General features: G+C 37.1%; 1 protein-coding gene across 5 annotated transcripts in view; it reads left to right on the top strand.

The window, feature by feature from the left end:
- The window catches only part of ICA1 (islet cell autoantigen 1), a 78,463-nt gene that overhangs the window by 44,394 nt on the left and 12,809 nt on the right, over positions 1-21,260 (top strand). For all 5 annotated transcript variants that reach the window (XM_087774186.1, XM_087774202.1, XM_087774211.1 and 2 more), the window contains exons 7-10: positions 8,019-8,144; positions 8,334-8,432; positions 15,930-16,024; positions 18,116-18,165. In XM_087774186.1, coding sequence (XP_087630312.1) covers positions 8,019-8,144; positions 8,334-8,432; positions 15,930-16,024; positions 18,116-18,165 — 370 coding nt within the window. The remainder of the gene's footprint in view (positions 1-8,018; positions 8,145-8,333; positions 8,433-15,929; positions 16,025-18,115; positions 18,166-21,260) is intronic.

Below are 21,260 nucleotides of genomic sequence, written 5' to 3' on the forward strand. Positions count from 1 at the left end.
GTTAATTTCATGGACTTGAGAAATTCTGTTGTATTATCAGTTGCATGCTACACACTAATTTAGAGCTCCGCATTGTATCAAAGCTATCACGTGTCGGTGTAAAGTGTCCATGTGAAATTTAGTTCTGTCATATAATCCTATCCTTGCCTGGTACACAAATATTCTCCTGTCTATAGCATCTTAATTAGTCCTTCCTGAGGGGGACAGAAGGAAAAGGGAGCGAGGAGTTTAAAATCCAACGGCCTTACCCATGAGAAATCGCAAAAAAAGCCCCCCACAGAACTTGGAATTTTATGTAGAAGACTTCAATTTTATCTTCACACCAGTCAGGATATGTTTCTACTTTTATTATAAATCAGTATAAGCAGAAAAAAAAACCTCCAAGCCCTTCAAATTGCCCAAATTCTCAGATCAGGAGGACAGGTGAAGGCTGAAGTTTGCTTCAATGTGTTATATCCAGACAGCCAGCGGCAGCTGTAATGCTTTTTAGCTGGTAGGTGTTGCAACAGAAAAGTTTATAGTAGACTTGCGTGTGTGTGCACATGCATATGCGTGTAGCACAACGGAGGTTTAAGAGAACTGTACCACACAAGTGACAGAATGGTGCAGGCTATGGATCTTTAGTTGTTTTAATTTGCAAAACGGAACAAGTGGCTGCTATAATGTCATAATGTTCTGGTGGGGTAGGCTCCACTATACTGAGGGCAAGAGTTACTCACCCCTGCAGATACCCAGTAAGGGCTTGTTTTCCCAGTGCAATCCTAATTTAAGACCCCTGCCTTTCAAACACTGGGGCTTGTGCTTAAGTATTCCATAACTCTGGGGCAGACCTGTAATTTATTCAGGGCTTTTTGGTGTCGAGGACAATGGGACCCAGTCTCATTGAAGCTTTCAGGAACTGCTGTAATACAAATGTTAAATAATAATGAGCAATACTATTGAAATCAAAGGGAACAGTCACATATTCAAATGAAAATGTGAATTCTCATCAGAGGCTATTGTTCTTGTGTGTGAATTAAAACTATTAGAGCTGTTATTTTGTCTCCCATTCTGATTGCAGAGGTAGATGAAAAATCCTGGTTTTGACTAAGCTCATTTTTTGAGAAGGAAAACTAAGTGTAAGAATGATTCTATCCTACGAATTCAAACAGGGTAGGATTGTGAAAATAGCTAAAACGTCGCAGGTTTGAATGACAAAGTTTGCATGAAAGGTGCCGCGTTTGGGGGAATAACATTTCAGTTACAATGTCATAGTGTAAGGAGAGCAAAATACATGTTAAAACCATGGAGATTTGATTGTTCTGACTAGAAACAAAAACGTTGTGATGAAAGGAAAGGAACTTTTTACTAGCTTATGATGACTTTATGGTCATTCTGTTTGTGCACAATTGATGTTTCAGATCGAGTTGTTTGGGAGAGAAACATGCTTGTTCTTTGTCCCAGTAAATACAGTGAAATGCTGCTGCTGCTACACTAATATGTATTAAGCTACATTTCTCCATGTTCTGTTATGGAGTGGTATAGCATTTCTTCTGCCTTCTTTTTTTTTTTTTTTCTTTTTTTCTTTGCTGTACTTCAGCATTCTTCCTCTATTGCTTACATTCAGTACCAGGACTGTCATGAACATGCCACAGTCTCCCGTGAGATATCTGAATGGGTGAATTAGATGCTTCAATTAAATCTAAAATCTCTGGGTAATAATGGCAGGTAATTTGCTAGTAGATATTGCAGTTATTTGAGTAGGTATTGATTTCATGGGATTAGGTTGGATATCACTGTGTTTCGGTTGAATATTTAATTTGTTTCTCACCATGAATGTTTCAGCCACTAGAAAAATAGTCTTTGGTGGCTGAAAAGTCTTTGTGCTGTGTTATATCTTGTGATAGACTTGACTTGATCAAGTCCGTATATAATAAGAGTTTTCTACCAATTTAGGATACCAGAAAGTTGTGCCAGTTTCTTTTCCAAAATCTTTGTCTTTTACAATGCAACTGGCCTAATACACGTTTAATTCAGCTTTCATTTATCTACTGTCTTTCCTCATGAAGTTTCTGATACATGTAACCTACCTCAACACAGGACATGTATATTTTCGACAGCCATTTCGAAGTGTTGTTTGCTTGTACTGCTGTAGTGACTGGGAATCTGAGTCATATTTAGCAGCTCCCCTCTGCTAGTCTTGCACAGGAAAAGAAGAAAAAGGCAGTCCGTACAGCAAGTGTACCTGCAGTTTTTCCTCTCCTCACACAGACATAACTTCCCTTTCAAAGCTGACACATCAGTTGTTCTTGTGTGGCAGAAAGGCAGACGGTACTTTTGTTGCTTTCCAGAATGAGACAGGTAGACATGCAATGGTAATTAAGTCCTTTATATGAATTGCAACGTGACTGCAAATTTGCTTAATCAAGCTTAATAGGATGAGGTGCATGGGGATGCGTGCACAAGTGCAGGTGATCATAATTAAGTCCAAAATGGCAAATTTAAGAAATGTATCATTGGAACTCATTATGCACTTTAGATTATCTAAATTCATATTTCAAGAATAGTTTGATTTCTTGAACAAATATGATCTACATCTGCTCGGCTTCAGACCTGAGAGATATTATTTGGATCTATTACACTGTCCAAGTAGTTTTCCTTTTTAGCTAGGCATTTCTCACTTTATAACTTTCACCTCCTAAAATTAATTTTTATCATTGTTTCTCATCAAATCATAAATGAAGATTTTAATAACCAGGGCTGAAGCAGACAAACAGAAGTACGCTACCTCTTCTTTAACCATTGTTCTTCCGTGTTATTCCTACAAGTTGATGGAGCAGAGATTAATGAATGCAATAAATACTATTCCAACCCAAGGGAACAGTTGAGTCGAAGTATAGTCTGCAAAATGTAGAACATAGCAAAGCACACTGAAATCGGGTTTAGTGCTGTGCAAGAGGTTGGAAGTCCTTTCATTGCACATGGAAAAGTTTAGTTACAGGCGCTATTTTGTGTAAAACATTACCTTTTCTGTTCTCTGACTACCCAGCATCAATCTTGAATTTAAAAAAAAAAAAAAAATCAGTAAGTGCTTATATATGCTCGTGTAAAAGTGTAATGGGTGTTCCTTGTCATAACATCACTCAAGCTATGAAGTTATTACAGTTTTGTGGGAATTGAGAATCCAGTTCCTTATGCTTTCTGTGCTATATGCAGAAATGCTGTAAGATACGCTAAATACTTTGTCCTCAAACTACAGCCTACTTCAGTTTGCATTTAATTTTCATGTAGTCTTTACAACAGTCAGGTATGCCAGAAGGTGCTATGCTTATTTAATGCAGAGATTTGTGCTGATTCCATCTGCTGGTAGAGTTTACGCAGAGCCCCCAACAGGAAGGTTTGCTATATTCCAGGCATTTTTCCCTCTTGATTTACTTACCCCCCTCCTTCCAGCCTATACACACGCTGTGCATGCTTTTCAGATCGAGTAAGTGAGAGGCTGGGTGACAAATTAGACTGGAAGCATCTGTTTCTGCTTCTATGTTGGAAATGCTGAGACAAAAATATACTGTATGTAAAGTGAGTTAGTGCGTTTATCCGACATAAGTTCATTTTGGAGATGATGCTTCACTAGCTGAATTGTCCCTAAAATTGGGCTACTACTAAAAATAAGTTTTGCATTATATGGTAGACTAAAAGAAACTAATTACACAGATGTACTGTAGAGGACATAAAGATTCCTTGAAAATACATGACAAATCTGTATTTTAGTAACTGAACATATTGAATAGGGTTTTTTAACTGGGTCTGAACATTTTTTTTCTTTTTTTTTTTATGTTAGCACTCTTGAAGATTGCGACTTTTCTGTTTGAATATAGGTTTAGGAACCTGTGTTAGCAAATACTTGCCCTTACAATCAAGCATACCAGAATCTGACTTTCAAGCCCCCAGGATTTAGGATTTTAATATTTATTTACTTACTTACTTACATACATATTATTTTATTCTTTTAAAATTATTTCAGTTTTATCTGGTATCTTATAGTTTATCAAGCTATTGATTTGATAAGATACTGCTTTCCAAATTTATGTTTTCTTATGTGCTCTCTTTAAAGAATTATATTCCATAAATATTGTACTTAGATGTTTGCATTGGGAAATTAAAAGCAAGTTGCTCCAGGTTGCTGCTTAGAAAAAGAAAAAGATGAAGAGTAATCTTTTTTTATGACAGTAGTACCATAAGATTATCTTGTACAGCATGAACCTCACAGCTAGCACCTGCAGTTTCAGAGGCATAGGAGCTATTTCATCGTAAAATGTCCAAGTTGCATCTGGATCAGTGCAGTTCTCTTACAGTCAGTAAAATCCTGACACTTTCAGACCAGGATTTTGAGAAGTTTTGTATGTTCAGCTTCAATAAAGTTAAATATATGAATAAAAATTTGCAGGACTGAGACCACAATGAGGTCCTGTTTCTCATGTCTTAGAGAGTAATTGCAGAGAAAGGAGAAGATTAGTATGTATTACATCAGCTTTCCCTTGAGTAGAAAACCAAAGGTTCATTCTGATAACTTGTGTGGTATTAAGTAGATTATACTTTGTAAGCACTAATGTTTTATACCTAATTCCTGAAGCCACAAGTAATCCTAACAGATGTCTAATAATAATTTGAATTGAAAATACATTTATTGGCACACATGAAAGGCAAAAGGTCCTGCTGATGTAGTATGCGGTGTTCTTTCTTGGCTGTCCTGCATTGGTGCTGCTAAATGGAGAGTACTTCTGCTCAATAAACTTTCAGTATATCAAAAAACCTAAAATCATCCTTAATTTAATAGTTCTCATAGTACCGCATCTTCCCTGGTTGGCAAGAAATATGCGGCATTTGGTAACACAGCATTAAGTATTTTGAATCATTTGTATGAGCATGTCAAACATACAGGTTTGTATTCTACATTGTGTTGTGGATCACCTCTTTCTCTTTGTGAATGCTCTAGCTTTTAAAAGAGATGCTAACTACATGTTCAGTTAAGATAAATGCTGACATTGTTTCTTGCTAAATATCCCTGAAGACTGTATGCAGGAAGACTAGAACTCAAACTTTACAGGTTTTTTGTTTTCTGTAATTTTTGTCCTCTTTTAAGAGTTAGAGATGTGAGGTAGACCCAAATCCCAGTCTGTTGTATAAAATCCTTGTGCAGACTTGCAGTTGTAGAAATTTATAATTTCATTTAGTAGTACTTTTTTTTTTTCTTGTGGCCCACCATCTCTGACAGAGTATTTATATTCCCCAGAACTAACATTCTTTGCTCACTTCGACTATCAGTCTACAAAGCCACAGCTGTTCTTACTGTGTTTTCACCAGTGCTATGATCTACTGAATAGGAAAGGGATTTTGATTTCAGCTGCACCGTTGTAAAATATAGTTTTATATTTGACACATTTCCACTGACATCAGTTGAATTTCTCTGGATTTTCATGGCTGTAACTGAGGTTAGAATTTAGTCTTAAGTCTCCCTAGGTTTTTCAAAGCCCTACAACGTCTCTTACTTAAATACCTTCCTGTTGTAGCAATTCTTGCTGGCAATAGATACAGTTGTAATCACATGTTTGGATTTCAGTTAGAAGTTCCTTTTTGCACAGGCCCATGGTTTTCTTCACAAGTCTCCTTTTTAGACTGTGCTCTCAGTCACTCGGAGCTAAAGCAAATAAAGGATTTGAGGACCTAATGCAGGACAAAGGTGTGTTACCCAGGACTTGATAAAGGCTCCCCGCTGCTTCTGCCACTGCTCCTGTCCTGCTCTGTTGCTGCCTAATTATAAGCTCTTTACCCACCTGCTGTTTTGACTAGACAGTTGTGGGTGGGATGGGACTGGCATGGATAGCATGGTGCCTCACTCGGCCTTCAGCCAGGCACAGATCCTCAAGCTAAAAGAAGAAGCGTAAAGTCCCTTGAGGATCCCACACTAAGAGGCAGCCTCAGCTCATGCCAGTGTAGTTCCGTCTGGGTAAGGCTTTTCACAAAAATATTGTACTTTGTAGGGGGATATCTTGGCAGTAGCTGCTCCATGCTTTTTATATCATAGCTTAGCATTTGTCATACTTGCCTAAGGAGTGGAAGCCACGGGAGCAATTTCCTCCTTCCTGAGGGAATTCAAATCTGTCTCCACCTCACCAAATCATCTCCTTGTTATCAAAGAACTCTTCCAGCTCTGGACAACCCTCTTTGGTTTGAAGCTCTTCAATATGCCAAAACAACAAAGCAAGTCATCAGTAAGATGCTGTAGTCTTGTGGTTAGAGCACTGGAACAGGTCAGAAGTTTGAGATGTAGTTGTTATTACCAGAACTCAAGATTTGTTCATTGATTGCTTGGTGTAATATGTGGAGTTATCCTGGAAGACTTCCCCTTCTAGATGAATGTACTAACCACAAAGCTATTTTATAAAGGTAGAGTATCACTGCTGCTTCTTTATTTTAAAAAAAAAAAGTAATTTTTTATAGGCATCATCTTTTTCTACTATTAAAATCTCACCTGTGAGATGCTGCGTTTATCAGAAATTTTGAATTATGGTAGTTTCTTCATTATGAACATATCAGGCCTATGATATGTGCAACCCTATTATATTACTTATGCAGAAGCTATCTGATCAGTGAAAAAAAGTTGCCACAAATCCAGCAACCCAAGAGTCCCACAATTTGTGTGAGTAGGTCACGTGATGAATTTGTGATGCAGATCTTTTGCTGTTTTTCTGCCTGGTTGGAAGTCTCACATACTCTAAGTGAGTTTGGGAAAATAAGATTAGAAATATGGTAAGCCTAACATTTTGGATTGTGTTATGAGGTATGTATCTGTCCTTACCACACAAGTTGCACAGGCACTTGCTGCAAGATTCTGGATTCACTTCTGAAGATCAGGAGCATACAAGTTTGTGAGATCTTGTTTGATTGAGTCTGCGTATTCTGAACAAAATCAGTTTACTCTCTGAGTTAGGCAAGTAAAGGAAAGGAAATGTATTTAATTTGCATTCAGTGGGGTTTTCCACTGTGAAGGTTTTTTGGGGTAAACATTTTATTGTAACTGTGAAAGAGTTATAGGAAAATCATCATGTTTTGTGGTTTGATTGTTTCCCATTTCCCTGGAAGAAAACTAAATTTTGTATACAAATTTTGTTATAAACAAATTTGTTTTGTTAATAAAGTATTACAGTAGTGTATAGAGCTGTCATAAAAATGGGGGATCCTGGGTACACAACACCTACATCAACTTTCTACCCTGATATCTGATCATGAGAATACCAGTATTGTTGTCAAACATGTGCAGCTTGTGTAACAGACAGTGTCTTGTATATACTTAACAGGTGGTAGAAGAATAAATGGAAAATCTAAAACCCTTTGAAACTGAAATTGTTTGTTTCTAAGAAAGGGGGCCTTAATATTTTTCTTGTAGCAATAAACAGTAAAAGCACTCCGTTTTAGAAGGAAGACTTTAATAAGCAAAATTTTTGTAGCACTTCAAAGTTATTGAAGTGCTATATTGTCAACAAGAGTTGCAAATCAACTTTAAAGTTTGTCAGTATAATTTGTCTCCTGCTGTAGGTACGTGGAGATGTCTTTGCCTGTGCACCTGTATATTATGTAGTAAACTTTTAGTTCCAGATTTGTTGGTCAGGCTTTGAATTGGTATTTCTGTAAAGAGATACCAAAATGAGTATGTTTTCCAATTATTATCTTCTCAGTATATATTTAATACTAATATCCATCTTATAAACAGGGGTTAGAAAATAAAATTTCTTCACTGAATATATTAGGAAAGCAGTAACATAGAAGATACTAAGAGCTGTACTTTAGCATATATCACCCTGCCGTATCTTAATTTCAGTGGGATTGATGCTATAATAAAGTTCTATTTAAATTTTAATTGAGTCTGTTTGGTTGTCTGATTTCCCTAAAAGTTGTATTAGTTTGCTCTTTCATGAAGCTGGGGTAGAAAACCAGAGAGAAAAAAAATAGCTACATAACAATTGTCCCTTTGTCTGAAGGTTCAAGCTCAAGTGCGACATGCAAAACTCAACTTTGACAAACTGAAGACTGATGTCTGTCAAAAAGTGGATCTTTTGGGAGCAAGCAGATGCAACCTCCTTTCTCATGTGTTAACAACATATCAGGTATCCAAAAAAAATGTTGACCTCCAAAACAAAGATTTCCCGTTAATATATGTTTTTGTAAGAGGTTAACATGGCAATATTCAATTGTAAGAATATATAACTAGTATTGGAGGGGAGATGTGAAATTTGCACTGAAAGCAAATTGGTGTTAAAGCTAACATTGCACTGAAATTTTATCCTACCTTACAGACAACACTTCTTCATTTTTGGGAAAAAACTTCGCACACGATGGCAGCCATCCATGAAAGTTTCAAAGGTTATCAGCCATATGAATTCACTATGTTAAAGGTAAGGAATATATAGATATGTTTGTTTGCACAGTAATAACAAATAAAAGACCATACAAGGCTGCAGAAAGCACACATTCATATTTTGTCCGTATATTGTCTGACAATTTTATCCCTGTCCTGTCTTTTCATTTAAATACAGGTTTTCTGTTAAATGCACTTCTTGCTAGTAGGATCAAACACTGCATGTCGAGTGCAGTGACAAAGGGACCTATTTCAAAGAAAGACATTATTCAGGGCTGCACTTGAGTATGAGTTTAAGTGCTAACCGGGATTGTGTTTGATTGTTCCCAAAGAATCATAAAAGCCAGCAGAATTAGGGATTTATGTTGCCCTCCAAAATCCCACAAGTAAATTAATACTACTTTGCCTTTGCATCTGTTTTTAAAAACTCACATTCTTTACGAAGACCTTATTGGACTGAATATGACATGGATGCTCAGGGTTCCCACGCCTGTTTTGAAGTACTCAGACTTACTACCCCTTAACTGCTGTGGGAAATACTGTTTTGCTTGACTAGTGGTATTTGCTGATCCTTTGTGATCTTCGAATATGGAATATATGCAATATCTGACTGAAGTCTGAGTTCAGAGTTTCACCAGGTATCTAAAAATAAGCACTCAGCACTGTGTATTTTCCTGGTCATGCCTTCCCCTGCATACGAAGTTGCTTTGCCCGTTGCAATTGAGGTTCAGTAGAGGAATGGGAAACAGTGAAAATTTTCATTAACTTTCCAGTTATCGCCATAGACATTTGTCCTGCAGTTATTTTCTACAATGTAATAACTACATGATTGGCTGATCCTGTTTGCATGGGAGAAAAATAGCATTCGTCTGAAGGAGGTCTGATGGAAGTGTTACCAGTGGGAGGAAAGTGAGGAATGAACAGCTTATGGCAAAGCCACTGTTTTCTTGGAGAGAAAACCCAATTTGAAAACAATTACAAGTCGTAGCCTCAGTCCATGAAATGCTTGTGCGTATGACATGTAGAAGTGGAAGTTGGGCTGCACTGTGCTATGTAGCCTGTGGCTACCCCAGAGCTCCTGAAAAAGAAGCACCTGAAGGTATAAGGTTTAATTCACCTGAGACTACCAAACTTGTCTGTACATGACTATGCTATATTTAAAGTTGTTTTCTAGAATGTGGGTTGGGAGGGAGCGGTTTCTGAACTTTGAAGTGCATAAAGAGCTTGTGGAGACTGTTACTCCTGCAGCTTGAAACATTACAACAGACCAAACAAACAAATTTCAAATGCAATCTCTCCTGACCGGAGGACAAAAATAAAAGGAGGCTCATAAACTGTTTCTTACCCTGCCTCTGAAGAATCCTGTCTTGCAGAAGTCCTCATTTGCTATGAAGTTAACGTAACTCTAAGCTTGCATAGTCCACATCATGGAAGATGGGTTTTAGCCAGAGCTTATGTCCAGGTTTCAGCAGGAGACAGTTAAGCATGGTTATCTTGACATTGCTAGTAATTGCCTACAGACTCACCAATTAAACTCCAAACCAGAAAAGAAAGTCCCCTTTATTTCCCCACCATTGCCTGCTCAGGAGCCTTGGTCTTCGTACCATGCCGGTGGGCTGTTCTCCTTGTCACTTCCCGATGTTAGAAGGTTTCTGAGGAATTTTTTCTCTTTGCTTTCATACAGACCAATTTCAGTGTAATTTGTGTAGGTAGCCTATATTGTTGCTGGGTATTTATTTTTCATTCTCTTTTGTATCTAAAAATGTGATCATCTGAACAAGATATCTGATGTTTCAAAATGTATAGTAACATTTGGACACCTTGGAGAGAAACTTGTACAGAAAATGCACCTGTTCTGGAATGTGAAGTACCCTTGTAATGGAGGATCAGAGAGATTTGGGGATGCTTATCTTTTGAACTTCCTCCATTCAGTATAATCTAAATTTGAAATTAGGTTGGGAATCTATGATGAAGAAATACAGTCTATATTGAGTCCACACACGTGTAACAAGCACTCCCTTGAAGCAAAATGTAACTGTAAAAATAGTTGTGAATATTGTAGTGTGTTTAGGATGCAGGCTAACTTTGTAATGAGAATCTTAACCATTTTTATTGCTGGCCTCCTGCGCTGAAAAGATGCAATTTCCTGGTTTTGCAGTGATATGTATGCTGAGAAATGATGCTAATCAGGAGGTGGTTTTATACTACAGAATTTCATGGAAGTCCGTGCTTTCAGAAAACAGCTGCTTGGGAATAAGACCGTGTTATTGCCTTTTAGTATCAGTTCTTTATTTCTTTCGATCTCTAGAGTGTGGAATTATTTTCAATACCAAAGTTAAGTGTCCTCCATGATGTCTTTTCCCCCAATTAGTAGCTTCTGTTTGTTTATCTTTAAATCAAAATCTGGCTGTTGCATCAGGTGAGATTCTGTTGCTTAAGAGAATAGGTGTCTGCTGCTACCTCAGGTGCCTTCCTAGGGTAAATCACCTCACCTCTACTTGTCATTTCTGAAGGGTGTGGGACTCCCATGCGTCCCATGTCTCCTCTGCTAGACCTGGGTGTGGAATAACAATAGATGTTTATGGTTAGGGAACTGATCCGTACCCATCATATCATATGTTCATGCCAGAGTAACTATATATTAAGGAGCTACAAGCTAATTCTACATTGAGATTAGATGGTATTATTTTTTTATGAAGTGTAATAAATGGCTATAGCTGATCTAGGGTAAGTGTAGTTTCTGATGGAGAAACTTTTGGTCTAAAAATGTACCCAATGAAAATGCCATGTCTGCTGTTGACTTTATGCATTAAAAATATACAATGCAAATATATAATTGCTTAAAGCATACATAAAATATTTCAATGTACCCATTTCTACGTTTAATTGGGAGTTACCACTTTTAGAATATTCTTCCCTGTCTTATATCTTAAAAGGGATATTTTCTAAAAGAAAATTCTAAGTTTGGTTCTTGCAAATCATTTTTGTCTATTATGTTTTCAGTTCTGATAATAGCAGTTTAATTTTGCTCATACAAGTGATCCTTCTGAATTAAACTAAGCATACATGTATGTAGGATTAGCATTTTACTTTAAAACAAGAATTTAAAGAAACTGTTAATATTTGACTTAGACATAGATTGTCTTACTGAAAAATTAGAAGGTGCTATGTACTGGAAAATTACTATTTGTATTTTGTAGTATGAATATATTCATGTACCAGGTTTACCTCAGGAAAGAGACTCTTAAATGCCTCTTGGGATTGTTTCTGGAAAGAAAACATTGTCTTTAGAGATGTTTGCCAAAGTCCCTTAATGAAAAGCAGCCCATTTGTTTTCTTTGCTTCAGGGTATATGCTGAGAGTAGTATAATTGTGCTATTGCAGCTGTATTTCCTAACTGCAAGTTTTATGCTTGATGAAAGATGATTATTAATGTGCTAACAACTCAATGTATCGTGATGTAAAAATATCCGTTACTGCATCCATTGCTGTAATATTAAAGGTGATGGGCTGCTGTTTTGGTAAAGCCTTCAAGGTTTCATTGTCTTGAAATTACCGTATATCAAATGAATTCAAATTTATTTCAGGGGCTACTCTTCATGAATGATACTGCTTTCTAATTTCTGTCACTGTTATTTCTCTTAGTTACTTAATGAATATTTAGTTGCATTTTTTACATTTTAATGCTATAATACCAAACTTCCTGAAGAGTTTGCCTGAGCCTAGAAATAATAATAGCTCTGGTAAGGGACTTAAAAGGCGCAAATCTCAGTGCATCCATTTATTTCCGTGCAAAGTCGAATGCTGCTGCCTGTGCTCCTTACATGGTTTGGAGAACTCTGTCCAAATGGGTACTACAACACTGTTGCCTTCTGCTGACCTCTGCTATAGCCTGGTATCCTTTCTTGTTTCTGTTTGTTGCACCATGACTTTACTCATAGGCCAGATTGCATATAATTTTATATTTCGGGGGGGGGTGGGGGTGGGTGTTGGTTGGTTGGTTTGTTGTTTTGGGGTTTTTTTTGATGAATCTCTATGAGGAAATTCTGAGACTACCTGCTTTTCCTCTTCCCCTTCAGCTCTCCCCCCAAATGAAACATATCCAAGTTTTTGTCTCCTCAATGGTGTTGCACTTCATATGTGTCATGATGTCCTGGGATGTAGTCCTGGCTGCTGGAGTTGCCCTTAGCTGTGTTGCTTTAATTCTTTCTCAGTCAAGAGGAAGCACATTAGTTGTCCAAGGCATTTGGTGGGAACTGTGGGCGAGCTGAGCATGTTGTCAACACTGGTGATTTAACTGCAGAGGACAGGTTTTGTGTGCAATCCAGATGACCTTGGCTTGACTTGAAAGCAGCCCAGATGTAGGTGAAGCAATTTTGTAAGTGAGTAGCAGTCAGCCTAGGAATAGTGCCTGAGCTGGAACCAGAGTTAACTCTGCAGCGGAGGAACCTCTTGTTGGCTTGGATATTTAGTCTGAGTATTGGGAGCAAATAAAATACCACTGGGTGACTTTTGGTTGTAGAGACAGACAAGATAGGCAGAGTGAGTGACTGTGAACTTGCTCTACTAGTGCATTTGGTTTTACCCTGATTTTTATAGTAAAAGAGAAATAATGAAGCTAGGAAGAAAGCTTTCTAAACACGAGAGGATCCTACCTTCAGTCACATACTGCTGCAACTCACAACAAAGTCCATGTGAGTTCACACAAGCATCCAGACAAGTGTTGTGAAGTTACACCTTTGTCTGCTCTGAGCCAACAAAGTCAGGGACGCTTCATACACCCAAGTGAAGTGTGCTTGCTTTTGTCTGAACTCAGGCTGTATCTTTATAGCCTAGTTTAGTCACTACACTTTCTACATGATGGGACTTCTTCCCTTCTTCTGATGTAACCTGAAACAATTAACAGAATATCAGTTTCATTTCTACACGTGCTGACAATAGTGATCACATTACCGTGGGTTTAGAAAACAGTTTACGATGGCTTTTTAACATTTAGTTTTATTTCATACCCATTCTGTAGGTTTTTTTTAATCTTCTTAAAAAGATATCTCAGTTCGTAGTGTACATTGAGATGTGGAATAGAGAGAGGCAGGAGAGATGAAAATAATTTCATTATTTGCTATCAGAATTGGAGGGAATATTGTCTAAATTAAATTGAAAAATTGAATTATTGCATTAAAATACAGCTGGTGATTTTTAATGGTTTTTATCATAATCTCCATTGAAACTGAAGCTATATTTCAGAGCTATATTTATTTTTCTAATACAGGAAATATTCACTGCCATTATTATGCTGTTTCCTTCCCGAGGTACTTGTCAACTCCATTTCTATATGCTGTTTCCGTGGGTTGATCACAGTCCTTTAAATATGGATTTCCTGAAACGCTCATGAAGGAAGCATCATAAAATGTAGTTCCTTAAAGAAGGATGCTGATTTCTTTGTATTTTTCTGGGTGAAGATGCAGATTTTACTTCTGATAATTTTCATTAACTTGTATAATTAGGCAGTACGTAAAGTAGTCTGTTTGTTGTTCAAAACCATTACATCCTTCTTGGGGCAGGCTCTGTACTGCTATACTTAATGGCAGACAGAGCACCACAACTATGGCACCATCACCTGCTGATTATGGTAAACTGTGTGCCCTGCTATGAAGGTGTCTCAGACAGTTCAAGTACCCAAAGCAGTACAGTCCCTGTAATGCAAAGCTCTGCTGTCTTTCTCTGCACTACACTTTTGTGTAAGTATAGTGCATATTCTTATGTTTTTGAACTCTCATCCAGGGCCTCTTGGAGTCAATGGAATAATTCCCATCAATTTTAATAGTACAAGAAGTGCAATCTAATCAGTACCCTTTAACTGCATTTGTACCAGGTAACATATTAATTCATAGGTGATCTAGCTGAGGTGGCTAGTGTCCATTATTCAGAATCCAAGAAGTACACTTACAAGTGGTTCTGGTTAGCACTGTTACAGCTTCCAAAACAGTGGCAACCACAGAATAAGGTAAATTTCTTTAACGCCTTTATTTAGTATTGCTGCTTTTGTGATCCCTCATCTTTTGACGCATGTCTGCAGTGCCCTAGATGCTTATGAGAAATTAATCTGTGGTATTAGATAGAAGAATTAACTTACGGAGAGGGGAAAAAAATGCAACTGCAGTATATGACAGCTCCTCCATTAGTTTGGTTTCTAAAACACTGAAGTATACATTTCCTGATACAGACAAGTACTGAGCCAAGCAGAAACTGGAATGCCCCTTCTGGGGACTCATCTGTCCTGGATAACAGGGCAGTGCAAACAAGACCTGCGACACACCTGGGAATGATTTTCTTGTAACAGATGGGCTGGGGACTCTAACTTTTATTCAATAGATGAGATGGACTTAGCAGCCCCATTTTTTTCTTTGTTTTACTATTCTGATGAAACATACTACCATTTTGTTAAAACTCCACATGCAAAGCCACTACATTTTTGTGTTCGTTATGTTGTGTACAAAAGGTGGCTTATTTGTTTTAGGCTCAGCTTTTTGGGGGACGGGGGAGAAGGTGGATGAGGTGCACTGCTATGAGTATCAGTGAGACATAAATAAACTTAATTACAAGCGGTCAGGACTAGTTACATGAAACATGGTTTTATTGTTCAGAAACTGAGTTGGACTTTGGAAAGAAGAACATGTTTTCACCCTCACAGCAAAACCATTTGTTAGAGCCAAGTATTCACATTGCTAACATCTGTGATTATTTAATTACTATCTTCAGTTATTTAAATTTTCACACAGAAATCCTAATTAATGCATAACAGGGACAACCAGTAGTATATTTATCACTTCTGTTATCTCAAAGAGTCAGTCTATAATGCTTTATGTATTGGTTTGTTCACATGTCCAAATTTTGATTATAAAAAATGCGAACCATGAAACTGTACATTGTTACCTTATAGCATGGTCTTTCAAATTGCAACGGGACAGCAGGGTTTTGTAATACCACACCTGGCCTCTATCTAACTAATCATCCAAGATTTTAACCCTTGTTTTCAGGTTCAGGGTACAAGTAGTACCATCCCACTACCCTGCAGTTGCCAAGGTTGTGTGAATAGTTGTGTCAGGAAAAAAAGAGAATAACGAAGTAAAGAAGCAGTATATGAGGAATAGACAGATGTAAAGAATGAATTTTTCTCATCTTTAAAAGAAAAAAAAAAAGGCAAATCCCCCAAATGGCCAAGAAACATGCTTTTAGTGCCTGCTTTGCACATGGTGTAGATGGTTTTAGTTAGAAATATTGGAAACAGAACATGAATTTAGAAGTAGCCAAGAGTCACCTTCTCATATAAAGCATGTTCACGTGACTCAATTTGAATGAGTGTCTTCAAACATTTTTTTATTTTGCTTGTTTGAGTCAGATATAGTTTTGTTACAGCTCAGAAACATTCTTGCTTAATTTACGTAGGTTCTGTAGTCTGGTTTGGCTTTAAACTTTTGCTTCCCTGATTCTATTTTGTTTTCTTCTCTTCATTTATATTGTGGTTATGATCTAGAGCTTACAAGATCCTGTGAATAAACTGACAGAAAAAGCAGAAAAGGAGGACCTGCAGATTGAAAGCAGCAAATCAGTACAAGATCAGCAGAGTCAGTAAGTCACATGGCCTATATATTAAAATAATAAGTATTTTTGTCTATAATCTGGTTTCTGGTTGCTAAAGTCACCAAATATTTATAAATGGAAATGTAGACACACCTAGTCTGATCACACTAGCTAATAGTAAGCTTAATACAAGAATTCCTGAAATGCTGTAATGTGTCCGTGAAAACTAATAAACTTTATGGTGGAATCAAGAGCTTTAAGAAGACCCGTTAAACCTTTATATGTTTTTCATCTTTCCTTCATCAAGCCTTCTCTTTATTTTTCAGCTTTTGCTTCATTTTTTCTTTAGTAAAAGAAACAGTAAACAGCTACACATGGGAGAAGATACATAAGCATTGTATTTCTCCCTTCAGCAGCATCTCCTTTCACCTGGGAATAGGATATGGATTCCTGACTGCTTTGAGCAGCGATTAGTTTTTGTAATGTATACAGCATCGGTTAGTAATCCAATGAAGCAGTAGGTACTTAGTAAAAAGTACATCTCAGTGAGCTGATGCTATCAAGGTTTGAGTTACCTGTAGCTCTGAGGTGAGAGAGACTTATGAATGGGCTGCTATGGGGAGAGGAGAACAGGAGAATGAGATGCGATCCCTCCCCAATGGGACCATCAGGATTCAGTTGCGAGGAGATGCAACGTTGATACAATCCTGCTGCCACCTGTTGTTTTGACTATCCCTGGTTAAATGAAGCACCCAGCAAAGGATCAGTTGAAAAAAAAGCAGAGCACAGCTTGACTGATCATTAGTGGATTTTGCTCAGCTATTTATAATAATGGGTTTTTAAGAGTTCAGTTTTCCAGTCCTTTTACTTGTTTACATTCAGAACCACTTACCAAAATCAGTTTATAAATTGGTCAGGTTTGGTGCTATACAGATTAGAAAGGAGTCGGCCAAGTACCATTTGGCAGGTGGTTGTTTCCACAGCAGTTCCTTGAATCTGCTGCTTCTTATGTGACAATAATAAAGAATAATAAAGAATTTATTAATAATAATAATAAGGAATTTCATAAACAATTGTTTTCCTCAGTGTTAAAGATAAAATTCTAGAATGAATGCATGAGTTATGCACGATGTGTGCATTGGCATCTACTAGCAAATGCATCAGATGCCATGTCATGGTTGTACTTTTTTTTATTTATGGATTATCTTTTTCTTTGTCTGTCATAAAACTAAGGGGAAAAATATATCACCATTTTGCTGTCTAAAACAAACCATAAACAAACATCTAAGATTCTAGAACAATTATAAAAAACAAAGCTTTTAAAATCCTCATGAACTTTCCATTCACAGTAAACATTCATTATACTAGAATTTAGCCTGAATCTAATTTTTCTCTGCTCCCCACAAGTCTATCCTCAAGAGCAGGGGAGGTGGCTCCTCCTGTCCTATCGCTAGACGAGAGGAGGAATGTGACTACAGAGTCCTCTTCACCACCACATCAGCCTTGTGGCTGCTTCATTCCCTACTGATTGAATGGCTTTACACAAAATAATAGCAGTTAGAAAGTATTTATTCTTTATTGAAGAGGTTACCTTTGTGTAAGAATTGCATGTAAACCACAGCTTTTTTTCTATCAAGAGCTCTTTAATCAACACTGCTGATTTGGTTTTTTAGAAATCTGCTGACATGGGACAAACTTACCTGACTTGATTTTTAATTAGTTGCTGTTAAAAAGAGAAGTGCGAAGTGGGGGTTGGGGTTTTGGTTTGGTTTGGGTTTGGTTTTTTTTTTTTGGAACAGTGGTACCTCCTCCATGATAGTTATGAAAGACCAAATTTGGAAAAGCAGAATACACTGTACTTTTCATTACAGAGATTTAGTTAGATTAAAAATGGAAGGGTGGTAGGTTTTGATAGTTGGTCTTCAATCTAATTTTTGTTTCCAACAGACTTGCACCAATGAAACAATAAAAGTTAACAACAGAGCAGCATATACAGCAAATGCAAAAGTCCATCTGAATTACTGTTTATTTGTTATTGATATGATTCTGTAATAATGTGACCAAAAAGAGAAAAATGTGTTACTATTCTATAGCCTTAGAATTGTTTTCTCAATTTTCTTCTTATTCTTTTAAATTAAGGTTGATTTCATTAGATGAGGAGAACCATACCAAGGAATCAAACTATTCAGGTATTTTATTTCATGTTGTCATAACTTCATAAATGCTGTAATACATGTTTTTTCATTTTTGTTTATTTCATATATGTTCAACTTCACTCAGCAAATCCCTACAAATGCATAGAACTTAAGGCTAGGAAGATCTGTTTAACCTAATCTCTTATATCCCACTGCATTTCATTCAGTTACTCTCAGATAGGTCAAATATCTTGTCTGCCAAAGCATAATTCTTACATTGGGCATGGCCTCAAGGAAAGGATCTACAGATTAGTAGGTGTCAAGACGAGGAAAGTATGCCACTTAGCTAGCTAGTTTATTCCAGTGATTAAACATGTACTCGGTTAAAAACTTGGTGAATTCAGTGGAACTTCTGCCTAAAAGCTAGGCAAAGTCATACTCAGCTTCTGCCAGTGATGTGATGGGTGGTTATTACCCAGTGACACAGCCAGGCTTTAATTGGAGGTGCACAATGAAAGAATGGGAGGCAATGGACACAAGTGACAGGAAGGAAAATTCTGATTACATACTAGGAAACAAAGTGTTCATGGTGAGGGTCGTGAAGTGCTGGAAAAAGTGCCCAGAGGAGCTATGGAATCTTCATCCCTGGAGATCTTCAAGACTTGACAGGACACATCCCTGGGAAACCTGATCTAACTTCATAGCTGGCTCTAGTCTGACAATGGACTTGGACAAGATAACCCCCACAGGTCCTTCCATCCTAAATAATGCCATGGCTTGTAGTATACCTTTTTCTACTAAATCATTTGAGAATCCCTTTAATAGGTAGTCTTTTATCCTCCACGAAGGTACTTAAAAGGTACTACATTAAAATCAAGACACCTCTCACGTCTCCATTTCGATAGACTAACCAGATTGATATCTTGAAGACATCTTCTCTCGTCCTTTATTTTTTAAGCTTTTGTTTCCATTCCACTTTCCAACATCCCTTTTAAAATGTGAAATATATAACTGGACAAGACATTTCTGTGTTGGTCTCTCCTGTTGTGTTTCTAGAAGGTAAAATCATATTCCTGTTTCTATATCCAAGAAGGATATCTCATTTTGTCACAACATCAAGTTAAGAAGCTCATATTTGTATTTGTTGTTTATCAAGACTCCGTTCCTTTTGGTCACAGCTTTCCAGAACTCAATTCTTCCTTTCTGCAGCATGGCTTATATTCCTTATTCCTAGAGATAAAACTTACAACTTAGTGGTATTAAATTCTCCCAGCTCTGACTACAGAAACTGAATGACTGGCCTGAATGACCACCTCTAACAGTCTGTTAGTTGCTTGCACATTTTTTTCAAGAGTGATTTTGTGTTTACTTCCAGATGACTGCTAAAGCCATTGAATAGCGATGGATATAACACTAAACCTTGCAGATCTAAACTAGAAACACTTCTACTTTGCAAGTATTTCTCCTAACAACTGGTTTTTGACATCTGTTAGTTGTCACGTTCCTAATCCATTCAATATGTTCATTATAGATATTATGCGGTGCTAACTTTTTAGCTGGAAGGCTATGCAGTGCAAAGTCAAGTTGTTTCTAAACAAATATCTTTACCAAAGAAAGCTCATAGTTTTATCAAAGAATGAAATTAGTTGGGCTTTTTTAACTAAGTCTGTTTTCCATAAAAACATCTTTTATTATAGGAGCATTTATTATGCTCGTATTCTTTTGCTGAATCCCATACTGAATGGGATTCAGTTAGCGTTTTGCCTAGGAGTAATGGTGAGCTACCAGCCCATAGTTACCTACAATTACTTGAGTCACCCTGTTAATTGTTGTTGTTCTTTGGGTGTTTTTTGTAATAATTACACAATATTAGGACTTTTCCAGTGTTTTGAAGTTTCACCCATTTTGCAATTAATTTGATCAGATATCTCTTTGACAAGATAATGTAATATTCTTGGATACAAAATCTGACTTATATTTTCTTAGCAGATGTTTTCTAGAATCTCAGTTACTTATGGGCTGTAAAATATTTCACCATCGTCCATAATATAAATACCTTGTTCTGTCTGTTTCTCCATCGACCCTAAAAGGAACTGAAGTATTTTGGAATACTTCTGCCTGCTCTGCTAAATTTTTCCATCTCCATACACTAGTGGGTCTGTGCCATTGCTAAGATTTTTTTTTTTTTCTTAAAGTACTCTGTACGTAGTAAAGTAATACAGATGTAGTGCTACTATTAATGGAGCTGTGTTTCTTCTTAGTTTTCCTCATCAACTACTTCTACATCATAACTTCAATTTTTTATCATTTGCTCTGCATTTTCCCTTAATATACTATGGGTGTTTTTAAGATTGTCTCCATCATGTTTACCACTGAACTAAGGCAGTCTTTCAGCAACAGTTGTAGTTTTTTCATTATAGAATTGTGGCCATCCATATCGCACCTTTCATGAACTTCTCTGTCTGATTTTTTTTCCCCCCTCTGCCAGTCAGTTTAGGGTTGGGTTTTTCCCCTTTAGCTTTGTGCATTGTCCTTTTATGGAAGCATCATGTATATTTGTCCATGTGTGTTTATGCCTCTCCTATCTTTATGTATATAGAGTGTAATCAGATGTGGTCATGGATCCTTAAATGACCAGCTGATTCTAGTGCTGGTAGCACATTTCTGTCATTGTCCTAGCAAAGCCTCATTAAAATGATATGATTCAACAGCAAGCTGTTCTGTTTCATTTAGTTCTGAACACACCTTGAAGTTTCTCTTGAAAGGGTTTGGCATTCAATTTTTATTCCCCTATAGGGAATTTTATTTCTCCTTTCCAGCCTCAAATTTGAGGCTTCCAGCAGATCTGCCTTCCAGTTCTGGCAATACTGTGACCGAACCCTTCATTTGCCTTTGAAGCTACAGACTTACTTGTCTAGAAGCTAGATTTCCTCAACAGTTAATCGGGAGAGAAAGGAGTGTTCAGCAGGTAACTCATCCCTCCTGTTTTGCTACATATCTTAAATAGGATTAATCATCTCAGGCACGTGTCTTTCTCATCACTGATAGATGGAATCTAGATGATTGTTTTGACTCCACGTCTAATCTAAGAAACTTAATCAGAACTTAAGGTAGTTACAGTTGGGGGGCAGTGGTGTTTTCTCACCTCT

Source organism: Nipponia nippon, unplaced genomic scaffold, assembly GCF_047370975.1.
Source record: "Nipponia nippon isolate SJK-2023a ecotype South Korea unplaced genomic scaffold, ASM4737097v1 scaffold_1, whole genome shotgun sequence".
Taxonomy (NCBI): Eukaryota; Metazoa; Chordata; class Aves; order Pelecaniformes; family Threskiornithidae; genus Nipponia; species Nipponia nippon.